Genomic DNA, 17,223 nt, shown 5'->3' with positions numbered 1-17,223 from the left:
CGAGTGTCATCCTCACTCACTCGTGGAGTCTGTCTGCGTGCGCGTGAAAAGTTTCTGACACTTTGGGGCGGAGCCACTGGACTTTGATTGAAAGCTGCTAGGAAACCTGGAGTTGCCAGGTTGGATAAATGCCTGAACTACCAAGAGCCAAGGAGTGACAGCAGGAAGATCAGTTGGACGAGATTGAATGGTAAAGATGTCCATAAAAAAACATTATATTCGTAAAGTGTACAGCTAATATATATATATATATATATATATATATATATATATACACACTCACTCACACACTCACGCTCTGAGTCTGAGTCCATCACTACAGATCTCTGGCTTTATTTGTTACTCTGTAGTCTGCAGACTTGAATGATTTAATTTAGAAACAACAACTATTTACCGCCTGGTTTCTGTTTTCATTTTACTTTATTATCATTACGCTAGTTTCCCCTCATGTTTGTGAACGAGTCAGCACCACAGAAGAAGAGACGGGCATCACTTCATTGTTTATTAGACAACAACTGACATGGACGTAAAAGCAGAATAAAGACATATTAAAAACATCCCGTGACATCATCACATCAACAGGAAGTAAACAACAGTGATGTCATCACAAACATCACAAAGGCGTCAGTGACTTCAAAATAAAAGTCTCAGGTGGTCAGACATGATTAATAAAAAAGTGTGTGTGTGTGTGTGTGTGTGTGTGTGTATGTGTGTGTGTGTGTGTGTGTGTGTGTGTGTGTGTGTGTGTGTGTGTGTGTGTGTTATAAAGGTTATGATTAATATATAAAGCTTTCAGAGGAGCTGCGGTTTTATAACGAAGCACATCTGAAATCATTCTGATAATACTGTGCAGGTGAGAAGGGTGAAGGTCGTGTGAGGAGGCGGAGCCTGTAAGGGGGACAGGTGTGTGAGGTCGTGTCGGAGGTGGAGCTTGTCAGGGGGACAGGTGTGTGAGGTCGTGTCGGAGATGGAGCTTGTCAGGGGGACAGGTGTGTGAGGTCGTGTCGGAGGTGGAGCTTGTCAAGGGGACAGGTGTGTGAGGTCATGTTCGGAGGCGGAGCTTGTCGCGGGGGGCAGGTGTGTGAGGTCATGCTCGGAGGCGGAGCTTGTCAGGGGGATAGGTGTGTGAGGTCATGTACGGAGGTGGAGCTTGTCAGGGGGACAGCTGTGTGAGGTCATGCTCGGAGGCGGAGCTTGTCAGGGGGACAGGTGTGTGAGGTCATGTACGGAGGCGGAGCTTGTCAGGGGGACAGCTGTGTGAGGTCATGCTCGGAGGCGGAGCTTGTCTGGCGCTCCACGGCTCTCTGGGCCTTGCAGGCGGCCATCTTGCTCCGGATGTCTCTCTTCCTCTCAAAGTAATGGACCAGCGGCGGCTCCGTCAGCAGGGACGCCAGCACCTGCTCAAAGCTGATCGACCAATCAGCATCCAGCTCGCTGCCCTGTCTCTGCTCTTCAATCAGATCAGAGTCCTCATCCTGCAGAGAGACGGAGGAGGACACGTCTTCCAGCTGAGCGTCCTCCAGAGCCCGGCACACCTGAGCCTCACCTGGAGCCTCAGGGGGCGGAGCCTCAAGGGGTTGGACCTCAGGGGGCGGGGCCTCTGTGGGCGTGACCTCAGTAGGTGGGGCCTCAGGGGGCGGGGCCTCTGACTTCCTGTTCCCGAACCTCTTCCCGACCTCCCCGATCCTCAGCAGCAGGCTGGCTGCCGTGGCGATGGAGTGATATAGCTGCTGCTCCTCTGGATCCTCACTGAACATGTTGTACAGCGTCTTACACACATCGATGAACTGCTCCTACACAGGTAAACAACAGGTAAACAACAGGTTAACAACAGGTAAACAACAGGTAAACAACATGTTAACAACAAGTAAACAACATGTTAACAACAGGTAGACAACATGTTAACAACAGGTAGACAACAGGTAAACAACAGGTAAACAACAGGTAACAACAGGTAAACAACAGGTAAACAACAGGTAACAACAGGTAAACAACAGGTTAACACCTGAGGCCTGTACTACGAAGCAGGATGTTCTCTTAGCGGCTAACTTCAGGTTAACTCTGGGTTTCCGGTCCTACGAAGCTGGTTCTCTTTTTAGCGGGCTAGATCTCCATGGTAACTGATGCTGAGCGGCTAACCTGCCCCGGAGCAGGTTAGGTTGCAGGCTAAGAGCTCAACTCAGTGAAAGCACTGCCTGCTGACCAATCAGAGCTCAGTGTGCGGAGTTTAAAGCGATCAAGTCATATTACAGGAGAAAGGAAATACAGAAAAGCTGCCGTTGCAGGAAAGACGGCCGGCAAAAATCAGCGACTGTGTGAACGTGAACATTAATAGAATATCACCTCCCATCTTCAGAGCAATCTGACTATTAGAACATTAGCGTTAAGAAAGCTTACTTAAATATCTGCCACAACATAAGTAACCGGATCAGAGTAACATTAAGTACAGTCCGCGGCATATCACATCATAATGTATCATCTCCTGATCTGAGTCAGCTGAGCCGTATCTGGCCGTGCAACCCTCACAGTGTCACATACTGTATGCAGTACAACAGGTGAACAACAGGTAAACAACAGGTGAACAACAGGTAAACAACAGGTAAACAACAGGTGAACAACAGGTAAACAACAGGTAAACAACAGGGTTACCTGGTTCATTCGGGGCAGGTTTTTGATTGTCTCAGTCTTTGGTTCCTTCTCTTTGGCCCACAGCCTCAGGTAGTACCTGTAGTCCTTCACCTTCTCCTCTGGACCTGCAGCATGATGACATCATCAGGTACACGGTGACATCATCAGGTAAACAGTGACATCATCAGGTTACACAATGACATCATCAGGTACACAATGACATCATCAGGTACACGGTGACATCCTCAGGTACACGGTGACATCATCAAGTACACAGTGACATCTATATAAATATATAGATATATATATATCTATATATTGATATAGCAATATCTCACGTATATCACAGCTTAGCAGTGATATACTGAGCATATACCACGGCCTGAAGTTACCAAGTGTTGCAATTTGAAAGAAAAATACACACTCTAATTTAAATAGTTTTTATTAGTAAATAATGTTTAAAATAAAATAGTCCCTCCGTTGCCTTCTGCACGAAACATAGTGCGAGGTGGTTGCTATGCAACAACACTAACAGCTAGTGAACATATTAGACAGAGAGCGTTGATCCATTATTTGGCTGTTTATTTACATTAATGTGTATGTTGCTGTTTATTGTGCAGCCACTGAAAACCTGTCCAGCATCAGTAGCATGGCTTACGTGGTCACTTGAGGTTGAGGTTGTTCGAGGCTGTTGCTTGGCGTGGAGAGAATATTGCTCTACTTTCTCCGGTCCCTGAGATTGGGCTTCCAGTAGCTCTGGAGAGAGCTTTTGCACCTGTGGCCACTAACGCTCATCATGTCTCTGCTTTGTTTCAAGACCCGCATCAGAAAGCTTTTGAATGGTGCTACTTTCCCAGTTGGTCTACCTGCTCTTCACGTAGCTCTGCATGTGGTCGGTTAGGTGCTCTCTGGAGATAGGCACAGCTCAATCCACTCCTCCATAGTGAGACCCCCCGGAGGTCCAAGTTAATCTTAAATGTTTCCATCTTATGATTTGTAAGTTTGTTTCGTAACGGAAGAAATGTAAATATATTTATAAAACGGACAAGTCAAATCAAGCAATCTGATTGGTCGATAGCGTTTTTGCTGACCTTTTTGATTACAGATTTGAAAACATCGCGGCCTGCTTTAAAAGTAGCACAATGCATTATGTCAAACCTTCAAAAGTATCTAGATATCCCTGCCCTAATGCCAAAGGAACTGCACACTGAATATGTTTTTCCGTTTGATTTCTATGTCTGGACCGCTGCGTCAAAAAGGAGGGTTTCTGCCCCGTTACTTCTCCGCTGCTTTCTTGTTCCAGTTTGAAAAGTTTGCTTTTCAGCCCAACTGTATGCAGTTTTTCTCAGACGCGGAGGGATACTGACTTGTTGTGAAAAGTAACTTACAATTCTAGCCGTGGTTTACGCTCAGTATATCACGGCTAAGAACCAATCAGATTGCTTGATTTGACTTGTCCGTTTTATACATCGATGTATAGTATAGCACACTCTTATATTTCTCTCAGGGGGCGTGGCTTACCTTTCCTCGATTTGTTTCCTACGTCCTCTTCACCTGCAGAAACTGGAAGTCATCAGCATCATCCACCGTTACCATGAGAACAAGGTTAGTTAAAGTGAAAGCGTCAGATATTAATGAAAACATCTGAAGTGACATCACACACCTGAGGTCACTTCCTGTTTCCCCAAAGAGCCCACAGCAGGTAGGAAGGAAGGTTCTGGAAGGAGGAGGAGGAGGAGGAGGAAGAGGAGAGACAGCATAGTGTGAGAAAGAGGACAGGCGCGAGGACGCGCGCACACGCACACGCGCACACGCGCACACACACACACACACACACACACACACACACACACACACACACACACACACACACACACACACACACACACACACACACACACACACACACACACACACACACACACACACACACACACACACACACACACACACACACACACACACACACACACACACACACACACACACACACACACACACACACACACACACACACACACACACACAGAGTTTACCTTCAGCTTCATTCTCTGTGAAGAAGTGAGTCGCCTCCAGAGCTGATTCAGCCTCCTCCGGACACACCGCTGCAACAACAACATGTAGACAACAGGTAAACAACAACATGTAAACAACAGGTAAACAACAACACGTAAACAACAGAGGTAACTTCAGGTTAACTCTGGGTTAGAGAGGTAACTTCAGGGTTAACTCTGGGTTTCCGGTCCTACGACGCTGGTTCACTTCTTACCGGGGTAGATCTCCATGGTAACTTATGCTGAACACATAACATGCTCCGGAGCAGGTTATACATGCACATACTGTATGCAGAAGTATTATTTGAAGCAACACATTAAGTTGAGGAAACACTGGAGTCAAATGTAATGAAAGTCAGATGGTGTCTTAGACGGGGCAGTGATATCATAAACCTGTTCATGTACGCATTCAAACACTTGTTCTGTTACCAGCTGTATTCACCTTGCAGGTGCAGCTATGTGGCTTTGATCCTGGATCAAGTGTTTAAGTCATGCATGTTTAAAGTTTAACTTCTTCATATGTCTAATATTATAGTTGACTTTTCATTCAGGAAGTATGACGCTGCGCTGTCAGTACGCTTCTCCATGTTTGTGATTGGTCGAATGTTGCTAGCCCCACCCCTTTGATGTGAACGCGCACAGCGGGACAGAGAAACCCTGACTTGAGTTACCGAGTTGATAACCAGCGTCGTAGGACCGCTTGTTAGGGTTAGTTAAGATAACTAGTTGAACTGGCTTCGTAGTACAGGTTACTGGTAAACAACAACATGTAAACAACAGGTAAACAGCAGGTAAACATCATGTGAACTATAGGTAAACAACAAAGTGTTACCTGGAGGTAGGTGCAGCTTGTAGAGCAGTTTGAGTTTCTCCGTCATTTCCCCGTGATACATCCCACCTACACACACACACACACACACACACACACACACACACACACACACACACACACACACACACACACACACACACACACACACACACACACACACACACACACACACACACACACACACACACACACACACACACACACACACACACACACACACACACACACACACACACACACACACACACACACACACACACACACACACACACACTATTTTGAGCAAACCCATCACAAAAAAACGTGCTGTAATACGCTTGTCAGCAGACATTCGTAATGAAAGTGAAGTACAGTGCATATATCCCTTCACAGAACTAAAGTATGCTTTACAAAAAGGTTTAATGAGATGTATATAGTGTATATTGCAGTGGCGAACCGTCAGGGCCTTCAAGGTATTCAGAGAATACACTCAGATAAAACTAACAAAATATCAATTTAATTATATAAATAAAATGTAATAAAATGTAATAACATGAATAAAAGAGAATGGTATCTGTGTTGTTGATCTGTAATATCACAGTGTTACTTTGATTTGTTTTTTTCCTTCTCGGACCATGCACTACGCATTTCAGTGGTTTTGTGTTAGAAAAGAAAGCAACCAAATGAAATATGTTTCAGCCCGGCTCTCTTTAACTCCAGGTGACTTTCTGCCGCTTTCCTCCGTGGTGCAGTGCTGATCGTTTCACCACAGAGGAAAGCACTTCACTAATTGCAGTACCCATAAGGAGCTGAACAAATGCCACTGTTTCTGCGTGGCTTTGGCCTTAGTTCTAAAGCCCAGTGGCGATCTGCTCATCTCTCATTGAAATGCTACAAAGGGGCGGACTGGCCATGTGTGCTCTGGAGAATCACAGAACGGATGATCGTCCTTATTATTATGTCGTTTAAACCAATTATTTAAATGTGTTTGTTAAATTCGGCATCATGTAAGTTAGGGATGCTCCGATCAGTCGCCAATCGATATCGGCCGATAATCACTCTCTGCCGATCGATCACAAGCTCTCCAAAATGGCTTCACCGGTCTGGCAGTATTTCAAGGTGTCCGAAAATGACAGTCAAATAGCGGTATGCAACGTGTGTGAAGCAGAACCCCTGCAGCTCCACCCGCTGTGACGGACCGGTGAACAAAACACACACTAAGAGTTAGACCTAAACTCAGAGTTCGACCTAACACACTAAGAGTTAGACCTACACTCAGAGTTAGACCTAACACACTCAGAGTTAGACCTAACACACTAAGAGTTAGACCTAACACACTAAGAGTTAGACCTAACACACTCAGAGTTAGACCTAAACTCAGAGTTCGACCTAACACACTAAGAGTTAGACCTAACACACTCAGAGTTAGACCTAACACACTCAGAGTTAGACCTAACACACTAAGAGTTAGACCTAACACACTCAGAGTTAGACCTAACACACTCAGAGTTAGACCTAACAAACTAAGAGTTAGACCTAAACTCAGAGTTAGACCTAACACACTCAGAGTTAGACCTACACTCAGAGTTAGACCTACACTCAGAGTTAGACCTAACACACTCAGAGTTAGACCTACACTCAGAGTTAGACCTAACACACTCAGAGTTAGACCTAACACACTCAGAGTTAGACCTAACACACACTCAGAGTTAGACCTACACTCAGAGTTAGACCTAACACACTCAGAGTTAGACACACACTCAGAGTTAGACCTACACTCAGAGTTAGACCTAACACACTCAGAGTTAGACCTAACACACTCAGAGTTAGACCTAACACACTCAGAGTTAGACCTAACACACTCAGAGTTAGACCTAACACACACTCAGAGTTAGACCTACACTCAGAGTTAGACCTAACACACTCAGAGTTAGACCTACACTCAGAGTTAGACCTACACTAAGAGTTAGACCTAACACACTCAGAGTTAGACCTAACGCACTCAGAGTTAGACCTAACACACTCAGAGTTAGACCTAACACACTCAGAGTTAGACCTACACTCAGAGTTAGACCTACACTAAGAGTTAGACCTAACACACTAAGAGTTAGACCTACACTCAGAGTTAGACCTACACTCAGAGTTAGACCTAACACACTCAGAGTTAGACCTACACTAAGAGTTAGACCTAACACACTCAGAGTTAGACCTAACACACTCAGAGTTAGACCTAACGCACTCAGAGTTAGACCTAACACACTCAGAGTTAGACCTACACTAAGAGTTAGACCTACACTCAGAGTTAGACCTACACTCAGAGTTAGACCTAACACACTCAGAGTTAGACCTAACACACTCAGAGTTAGACCTAACACACTCAGAGTTAGACCTAACACACACTCAGAGTTAGACCTAACACACTCAGAGTTAGACCTAACACACTCAGAGTTAGACCTACACTCAGAGTTAGACCTAACGCACTCAGAGTTAGACCTAACACACACTCAGAGTTAGACCTACACTCAGAGTTAGACCTAACACACTCAGAGTTAGACCTAACACACACTCAGAGTTAGACCTAACACACTCAGAGTTAGACCTAACACACTCAGAGTTAGACCTACACTCAGAGTTAGACCTAACGCACTCAGAGTTAGACCTAACACACACTCAGAGTTAGACCTAACACACTCAGAGTTAGACCTAACACACTCAGAGTTAGACCTAACACACTCAGAGTTAGACCTACACTCAGAGTTAGACCTACACTAAGAGTTAGACCTAACACACTCAGAGTTAGACCTACACTCAGAGTTAGACCTACACTAAGAGTTAGACCTACACTCAGAGTTAGACCTACACTCAGAGTTAGACCTACACTCAGAGTTAGACCTAACATACTAAGAGTTAGACCTACACTCAGAGTTAGACCTACACTCAGAGTTAGACCTAACACACTCAGAGTTAGACCTACACTAAGAGTTAGACCTACACTCAGAGTTAGACCTAACACACTCAGAGTTAGACCTAACGCACTCAGAGTTAGACCTAACACACTAATGGCGCATTTCCACTATATGGCCTCGCTCGGCCTAGCTCGGTATGGCTAGGCCGAGCTAGGCCTTGTTAGGCCTTATTAGGTCCGGCTCACTTTATGTTGCGTTTCCATTACAGTTTAGGAACTGGGGCAGTAACTATAGTAACGCAGTGTAGGCGGAGCCGTGGCGTCATCTTCAATGAGAGCTCCAGATAAACAACATCAGCTGTTAGCTGTTAGCCCTCAGAGCTCACAGCTCCTCATATCTGTTCAGAAACTAGACAAAAGTGAAACAAGTCCAAACCACAGACTGCCTGTGTCATGGAGAATACAGTCGCTGGTTTAGTTATGTCTGTAGGCCGTTGTTGTGAGTGTGGACGGTCGAATCATTTACTGCGTTAGCTTAGCCGATCTCCATTCAGAAAACACGCATTTAAAAAGGTTTCTCGCCTGCCGTCTGTCTGCAGACTTGTCAAAGCATTAATTGATGGTTTCTACTAACTGGTATCAGTATGTTGTTACTTCAGCATCATTTAGAAACGTGTATACAATTAAATCAGGGTCAAATATGTTCATCTTGTTGTAGTTGTAGGCCCCTTGACAGAGATTCTCTCTCTAGTTTAGCATACTCAGCCCGACTCAGCCTGGTTGTTGGCCCGGAAAGAACCTCGATTTTATGGGGCCAGAAAAACTGTGAAATAACACACAATAGCGTTGCGTGCATGGCTTCCTTCTGCAGGTAACGGGGAGACGCGCTCTGGCGGCGGTCTTGTTCTGGATCCGAAAATACAATTTAAATATTTTTGCACAATTATTCCACTTATTCCTCGTGTGCCACTGGTTACGGTGCAGCGTGCCAATGCTGGCACGCGTGCCAGGGGTTGCCAACCCCTGTGTATATAGTATATAGTATATAGCCAGGGGTGCACACAACTTTCTCAGTGAGGTACTCAGATGAGTACCTGGAGTCAGTGTTTGGTACTCCAACTTCCGGCTCCCCTCAAAGTTCCCATGAAGCCCTCTGTATCGCGAATGTCAGCGGGTGGGGGTGCTAGTGGAGTATGATGAAGCCCTCTGTATCGCGAATGTCAACGGGGGGGGGGGGGGGGGGGGGGTAGTAGTAGAGTGCAGAGCTTCGTGACCACAGAGCGTGTGAACGTTGTGATCAGCTGTTTTAGCGCAGTGCTGCTGTACAGGCCGACGTTAACAGCAGCCCTGTCTGTGCACACGGAGACCAACTCTGTCGACCGGTGATCTAACCGCCTTCTGGAAAAGCTTCACATAAACATCGGTACGCAAATGCGCTTTGTGACACAAGTGACGGTACGCATTTCAGATTGTTGCCGCGCATGCGTACCTGCGTACCACTTATGTGCACCCCTGTATATAGCATATAGTATATAGTGTATAGTGTATATAGTGTATAGTGTATATACTGTATATACTGTATATACTGTATATACTGTATATACTGTATATACTGTATAGTATATATAATGTATATAGTGTATATACTGTATAGTGTATATAGTGTATATACTGTATAGTGTATATAGTGTATAGTATATATAATGTATATAGTGTATATACTGTATAGTGTATATAGTGTATATAATGTATAGTGTATATAGTGTATATACTGTATATACTGTATAGTATATATAATGTATATAGTGTTTATACTGTATAGTGTATATAATGTATATAGTGTATATTGTGTGTATATACTGTATAGTGTGTATAGTGTATATAGTGTATAGTGTGTATAGTGTATATAGTGTATATAGTGTATAGTGTGTATAGTGTATATAGTGTATAGTGTATATAGTGTATATTGTGTGTATAGTGTATAGTGTATATAGTGTATATATTGTATATAGTGTATATTGTGTGCATAGTGTATAGTGTGTATAGTGTATATAGTGTATAGTGTATATAGTGTATAGTGTATATAGTGTATATAGTGTATATAGTGTATAGTGTATATAGTGTATATACTGTATAGTGTGTATAGTGTGTATAGTGTATATAGTGTATAGTGTGGGTATAGTGTATATAGTGTATAGTGTGTATAGTGTATATAGTGTATAGTGTATAGTGTATATAGTGTATATAGTGTATAGTGTATAGTGTATATAGTGTATATACTGTATAGTGTGTATAGTGTGTATAGTGTATATAGTGTATAGTGTGGGTATAGTGTATATAGTGTATAGTGTGTATAGTGTATATAGTGTATAGTGTATATAGTGTATATTGTGTGCATAGTGTATAGTGTGTATAGTGTATATAGTGTATAGTGTATAGTGTATAGTGTATAGTGTATAGTGTGTATAGTGTATATAGTGTATAGTGTATATAGTGTATATTGTGTGCATAGTGTATATAGTGTATAGTGTATAGTGTATAGTGTATAGTGTATAGTGTGTATAGTGTATATAGTGTATAGTGTGGGTATAGTGTATATAGTGTATAGTGTGTATAGTGTATATAGTGTATAGTGTGTATAGTGTATATAGTGTATAGTGTATAGTGTATATAGTGTATATAGTGTATAGTGTATATAGTGTATATATTGTATATAGTGTATATTGTGTGCATAGTGTATAGTGTGTATAGTGTATATAGTGTATATAGTTTATATTGCGTATAGTGTGTATAGTGTGGGTATAGTGTATATAGTGTATAGTGTGTATAGTGTATAGTGTCAGGGGTGGGAAAACTTTTTGGCTTGCTTGTTACAACTTGTATTCGCCGTACTCCGAACTGTTATTGCTCAGGTTAATATCGCCCCCTCCAATGTAAGCGCGAAATATTTGGTTCTTAGATATTGCCGGGTTGCCGAGTGGGGCCAGAGAATAGACCAGACTCCAGCAAAGGTCATTGTGTCTAGAGTGCGCCATCTAGTGGGATCAACTGAAATGCCGGGTATTGCAGGAAAAAGGCAAAATGAATGCGCTCTTTACTATCATTTGGACAATTTTGTACCAATATTCGGCGGGCCGGATTCAAAAGCCCAACGGGCCGTATATGGCCCGCGGGCCTTAGTTTGCCCATAACAGGTCTATATAGCGTATGGTGTATATACTGCATGAATAGTGTTAGTCTCACTGAATCCGGTGATGAACTCCTTGAAGTTGAGCAGCCCGTCCTGGTTCTGGTCCAGGACCCTGAAGAGGCGAGCAGAGAGGGTGGGGGTGCGGCCCCCGCAGGCCCAGGGGCCGAGGCCGAGGAACAGCTGGCAGAACTGCAGCGGGTCGATGCTGTACTGCTCCAGGTACGGGAGGGAGGGGTCGAACCGCTGAGAGGCCCCGCTGCTGGAGCCCCAATAACAGCTGGCCATGTGCTGCGCCTGCACAGGAAGTACAGTCACATCTGGAGCGATAACACTAACATCTGGAGCCCCAATAACAGCTGGCCATGTGCTGCGCCTGCACAGGAAGTACAGTCACATCTGGAGCGATAACACTAACATCTGGAGCCCCAATAACAGCTGGCCATGTGCTGCGCCTGCACAGGAAGTACAGTCACATCTGGAGCGATAACACTAACATCTGGAGCCCCAATAACAGCTGTTTTATTATTTAGTGTGCTTAGAGGAGTCAGTTTACCTTAAAGAGACAGTACAGCTCCTCCAGCTCCTCGATGCTGAACGCAGACTCCGTCATCATCGATCTCACCTATGCACACACACACACACACACACACACACACACACACACACACACACACACACACACACACACACACACACACACACACACACACACACACACACACACACACACACACACACACACACACACACACACACACACACACACACACACACACACACACACACACACACACACACACACACACACACACACACACACACAGTGTGAGTTTGTGTCACATTAGCACGTGAGCATGTTAGCCTGTAGCATGCTAGCTCACCACGCTCCTCTTGGCTGTGTCCTCCAGCGACTGGATGACCTTTAACCTCTGCTTGAACCTCATCTGCTCGATGACATCAGAGCGCAGGCTGCCGAACTTCTGAAAGAGATGAAGAAACAACATCCAGGAGTTAGACGGAGCCGCTGCAGGAGAGAGACTCAGCAGGAGTTAGAGAGAGAGAGAGACTCAGCAGGAGTTAGAGAGAGAGAGAGACTCAGCAGGAGTTAGAGAGAGAGAGAGAGAGAGACTCAGCAGGAGTTAGAGAGAGAGAGAGAGACTCAGCAGGAGTTAGAGAGAGAGAGAGACTCAGCAGGAGTTAGAGAGAGAGAGAGAGACTCAGCAGGAGTTAGAGAGAGAGAGAGACTCAGCAGGAGTTAGAGAGAGAGAGAGAGAGAGAGAGACTCAGCAGGAGTTAGAGAGAGAGAGAGAGACTCAGCAGGAGTTAGAGAGAGAGAGAGACTCAGCAGGAGTTAGAGAGAGAGAGAGACTCAGCAGGAGTTAGAGAGAGAGAGAGACTCAGCAGGAGGTAGAGAGAGAGAGAGAGACTCAGCAGGAGTTAGAGAGAGAGAGAGAGACTCAGCAGGAGTTAGAGAGAGAGAGAGACTCAGCAGGAGTTAGAGAGAGAGAGAGACTCAGCAGGAGTTAGAGAGAGAGAGAGAGACTCAGCAGGAGTTAGAGAGAGAGAGAGACTCAGCAGGAGTTAGAGAGAGAGAGAGACTCAGCAGGAGGTAGAGAGAGAGAGAGAGACTCAGCAGGAGGTAGACGGATCCTGACCTCGTAGGAGGACTTGATGAGGTCAAAGATGTCGATCTCTCGGGGGGGGTCGTCTCCGCTGGTTAGCAGGGCGTGGAGGTGAGGGATGGGAGGGGCCACAGTCTGTTTGTTCACAACGTTATCCAGGTACCTACACACACACACACACACACACACACACACACACACACACACACACACACACACACACACACACACACACACACACACACACACACACACACACACACACACACACAGTTAATAGGCTTGTTTGAGATGAGCTGCGGCTCGCCTCGAAAGTAGACGAGAATAGCCGATAGCAGCGAGGGAGGTCGCCTGAAGTCCGACAGCTCGGAGTCGGCTTGACTCGGTTTGCATTTATAAAGAATGCACAACTGTGTTTAATCGTAAATGTCAGATATGTACTAAGTAAACACATTTGTTCCTGCTCAAGATTAGATTCAACTTTATTGTTATTGCACAGATTACAGGTACTGAGACAACGAAATGCAGTTTAGCTTCCAACCAGGAGTGCAACAAGCAGTAAAGTGAAAAGTAATGTACACAATCTACAGAATAAAATATAGAATGAATTGAATGATGAATAAACAGTGAGGGGTATGAATACACTAGATACACACAACAGACTGTGAGCAGTATGAACAGTGTGTATGAATACACTAGATACACACAGCAGCATGAGAGCAGTATGAACAGTGTGTATGAATACACTAGAGACACACAGCAGCATGAGAGCAGGATGAACAGTGTGTATGAATACACTAGATACACACAGCAGCCTGAGAGCAGTATGAACAGTGTGTATGAATACACTAGATACACACAGCAGCCTGAGAGCAGTATGAACAGTGTGTATGAATACACTAGATACACACAGCAGCCTGTGAGCAGTATGAACAGTGTGTATGAATACACTAGATACACACAGCAGCCTGAGAGCAGTATGAACAGTGTGTATGAATACACTAGATACACACAGCAGCCTGTGAGCAGTATGAACAGTGTGTATGAATACACTAGATACACACAGCAGCCTGAGAGCAGTATGAACAGTGTGTATGAATACACTAGATACACACAGCAGCCTGTGAGCAGTATGAACAGTGTGTATGAATACACTAGATACACACAGCAGCCTGTGAGCAGTATGAACAGTGTGTATGAATACACTAGATACACACAGCAGCCTGAGAGCAGTATGAACAGTGTGTATGAATACACTAGATACACACAGCAGCCTGTGAGCAGTATGAACAGTGTGTATGAATACACTAGATACACACAGCAGCCTGTGAGCAGTATGAACAGTGTGTATGAATACACTAGATACACACAGCAGCCTGAGAGCAGTATGAACAGTGTGTATGAATACACTAGATACACACAGCAGCCTGAGAGCAGTATGAACAGTGTGTATGAATACACTAGATACACACAGCAGCCTGAGAGCAGTATGAACAGTGTGTATGAATACACTAGATACACACAGCAGCCTGTGAGCAGTATGAACAGTGTGTATGAATACACTAGATACACACAGCAGCATGAGAGCAGTATGAACAGTGTGTATGAATACACTAGATACACACAGCAGCCTGAGAGCAGTATGAACAGGGTGTATGAATACACTAGATACACACAGCAGCCTGTGAGCAGTATGAACAGTGTGTATGAATACACTAGATACACACAGCAGCCTGAGAGCAGTATGAACAGTGTGTATGAATACACTAGATACACACAGCAGCCTGTGAGCAGTATGAACAGTGTGTGTGAATACACTAGATACACACAGCAGCCTGTGAGCAGTATGAACAGTGTGTATGAATACACTAGATACACACAGCAGCCTGTGAGCAGTATGAACAGTGTGTATGAATACACTAGATACACACAGCAGCCTGAGAGCAGTATGAACAGTGTGTGTGAATACACTAGATACACACAGCAGCATGAGAGCAGTATGAACAGTGTGTATGAATACACTAGATACACACAGCAGCCTGAGAGCAGTATGAACAGTGTGTATGAATACACTAGATACACACAGCAGCCTGAGAGCAGTATGAACAGTGTGTATGAATACACTAGATACACACAGCAGCCTGAGAGCAGTATGAACAGTGTGTATGAATACACTAGATACACACAGCAGCCTGAGAGCAGTATGCACAGTGTGTATGGATATGCTAAGATATATAAAGTATGAAAACGGTAAGCAGTGCAAGTATAGTATAACATATATAGATATTAATTTCATGATGATAAACATTGAGGAACAATGATGAAAATGTGAATGGAAGTGGTGACGTAAAACTGACACAAAACAACAACAAACTTTTGCCGAGCCAATTGGAGAGCTTCATCAGCAGCACGGGGTAAAACCCACCAATGAGCGCTCAGCTGGAGATACCAGCGAGTCCTTTCCCATCAAGCATTTCGCTTCCGCAGCCCGTGGAGAGGAACTGCGCCGCCTCGCCGCGCCTCACTCTCAAGGCTGCGGGCGTCTTTGTCCCGCGAGATTTCAACGTCTCATGTAGGCGAGCCTCCAGAGCAAGTCGGACAAAATGACTACCCATCATGCAACGCACGAGCAAGACATTGATCGAAATTGCGCAGGTCTGCGTCGGTCTTGCTCGTCTCAAACGAGCCTAATGAGTGTTAAGAGCCCCCTCCCCTCCCCTCAGTGATCTCCCCTCACCTCCCCAGGACGGTCATGGCCTCTCCCTCGTCGCTGCAGGACAGCAGAGCCTCCATGTTGTCGTGCAGTACCGCCAGCGCCACCTGCAGGAAGAGGGACATATTTCAGCAGCTGCCAAAACTCAGGACTACAGCTCCAATGATGCCCTGCTTTCTGAGGACTACAGCTCTGTTCTATGAGGACTACATGTCCCATAATGCTCTGCTCTCAGAGGACTACAGCTCTCTGAGGACTACAGCTCCCATGATGCTCTGCTCTCTGAGGACTACAGCTCTGAGGACTACAGCTCCCATGATGCTCTGCTCTCTGAGGACTACAGCTCTGAGGACTACAGCTCCCATGATGCTCTGCTCTCTGAGGACTACAGCTCTCTGAGGACTACAGCTCCCATTACGCTCTGCTCTTTGAGGACTACAGCTCTCTGAGGACTACAGCTCCCATGATACTCTGTACCTGGAAGGTGACCTTGATGCCCTCGTAGAAGAAGCAGTCCACCAGCAGCACGGCGCTGTCAAAGGGCATCACAGACAGGAAGAGGGTGAGGAACCAGGAGAGGCTGATGGTGGAGATCACCCCCAGATCCCTCATGTGTTCATACAGGGGGGGCAGGAAGGCTCTGGTCAGCTCCTCGAACACCCCCTGATCCACCAGGGCCCCTGAACACATCACATGCATCTCATTATATATTTTATATATATATATATATATATATATTAGGGCTGTCAAACGATTACAATTTTTAATCAGATTAATCACAGTTTAAAAATTAATGAATCAGATTAATCACCATTCGAACTATGTCCAAAATATGCAATTTCTTTATGTGTATTGTTGTGGGAATGGAAAGATAAATGAAGGAAGGTGGATATATCCATTTAACACACAGTATGTTTATTATAACATTGTTCTGTGAGTCAGAATGAAAGACAGCCCACACACCTATCAATCATCAAACCGTGGGGTCTTAATTCATTACGTGTTGATTTCTATCAACGGGGGAGTACTTCAGGAAAGTCGACGGGGGGGGGGGCCGGCTAGTGGAGTACTTCAGGAAAGTCGACGGGGGGGCTAGTGGAGTACTTCAGGAAAGTCGACGGGGGGGGGGGCTAGTGGAGTACTTCAGGAAAGTCGACGGGGGGGGCTAGTGGAGTACTTCAGGAAAGTCGACGGGGGGGGCTAGTGGAGTACTTCAGGAAAGTCGACGGGGGGGGGCTAGTGGAGTACTTCGTGACCACAGAGTGTGAACGTTGTGATCAGCTGTTTTAGCGCAGTTCTC

The 17,223-nt window shown here is 45.0% G+C and overlaps 1 protein-coding gene across 1 annotated transcript in view; it reads right to left on the bottom strand.

The window, feature by feature from the left end:
- Window positions 1-488: 488 nt before the first annotated feature.
- The window catches only part of tbc1d9b (TBC1 domain family member 9b), a 51,356-nt gene continuing 34,621 nt past the window's right edge, over window positions 489-17,223 (bottom strand). Inside the window, exons 12-23 of the mRNA XM_079672324.1 lie at window positions 16,401-16,603; window positions 15,948-16,030; window positions 13,244-13,373; window positions 12,470-12,568; window positions 12,142-12,210; window positions 11,642-11,882; window positions 5,515-5,580; window positions 4,665-4,733; window positions 4,292-4,345; window positions 4,150-4,191; window positions 2,650-2,753; window positions 489-1,793 (exon numbers count right to left, since the gene is read on the bottom strand). Of these exons, the coding sequence (XP_079528450.1) occupies window positions 1,242-1,793; window positions 2,650-2,753; window positions 4,150-4,191; window positions 4,292-4,345; window positions 4,665-4,733; window positions 5,515-5,580; window positions 11,642-11,882; window positions 12,142-12,210; window positions 12,470-12,568; window positions 13,244-13,373; window positions 15,948-16,030; window positions 16,401-16,603 (1,712 nt within the window). The 3' untranslated portion in view covers window positions 489-1,241. The remainder of the gene's footprint in view (window positions 1,794-2,649; window positions 2,754-4,149; window positions 4,192-4,291; window positions 4,346-4,664; window positions 4,734-5,514; window positions 5,581-11,641; window positions 11,883-12,141; window positions 12,211-12,469; window positions 12,569-13,243; window positions 13,374-15,947; window positions 16,031-16,400; window positions 16,604-17,223) is intronic.

Source organism: Notothenia rossii (genome assembly GCF_949606895.1).
Source record: "Notothenia rossii genome assembly, chromosome: 3".
NCBI classification, from domain to species: Eukaryota; Metazoa; Chordata; class Actinopteri; order Perciformes; family Nototheniidae; genus Notothenia; species Notothenia rossii.
This window is presented reverse-complemented; position numbering and strand designations above follow the sequence as displayed.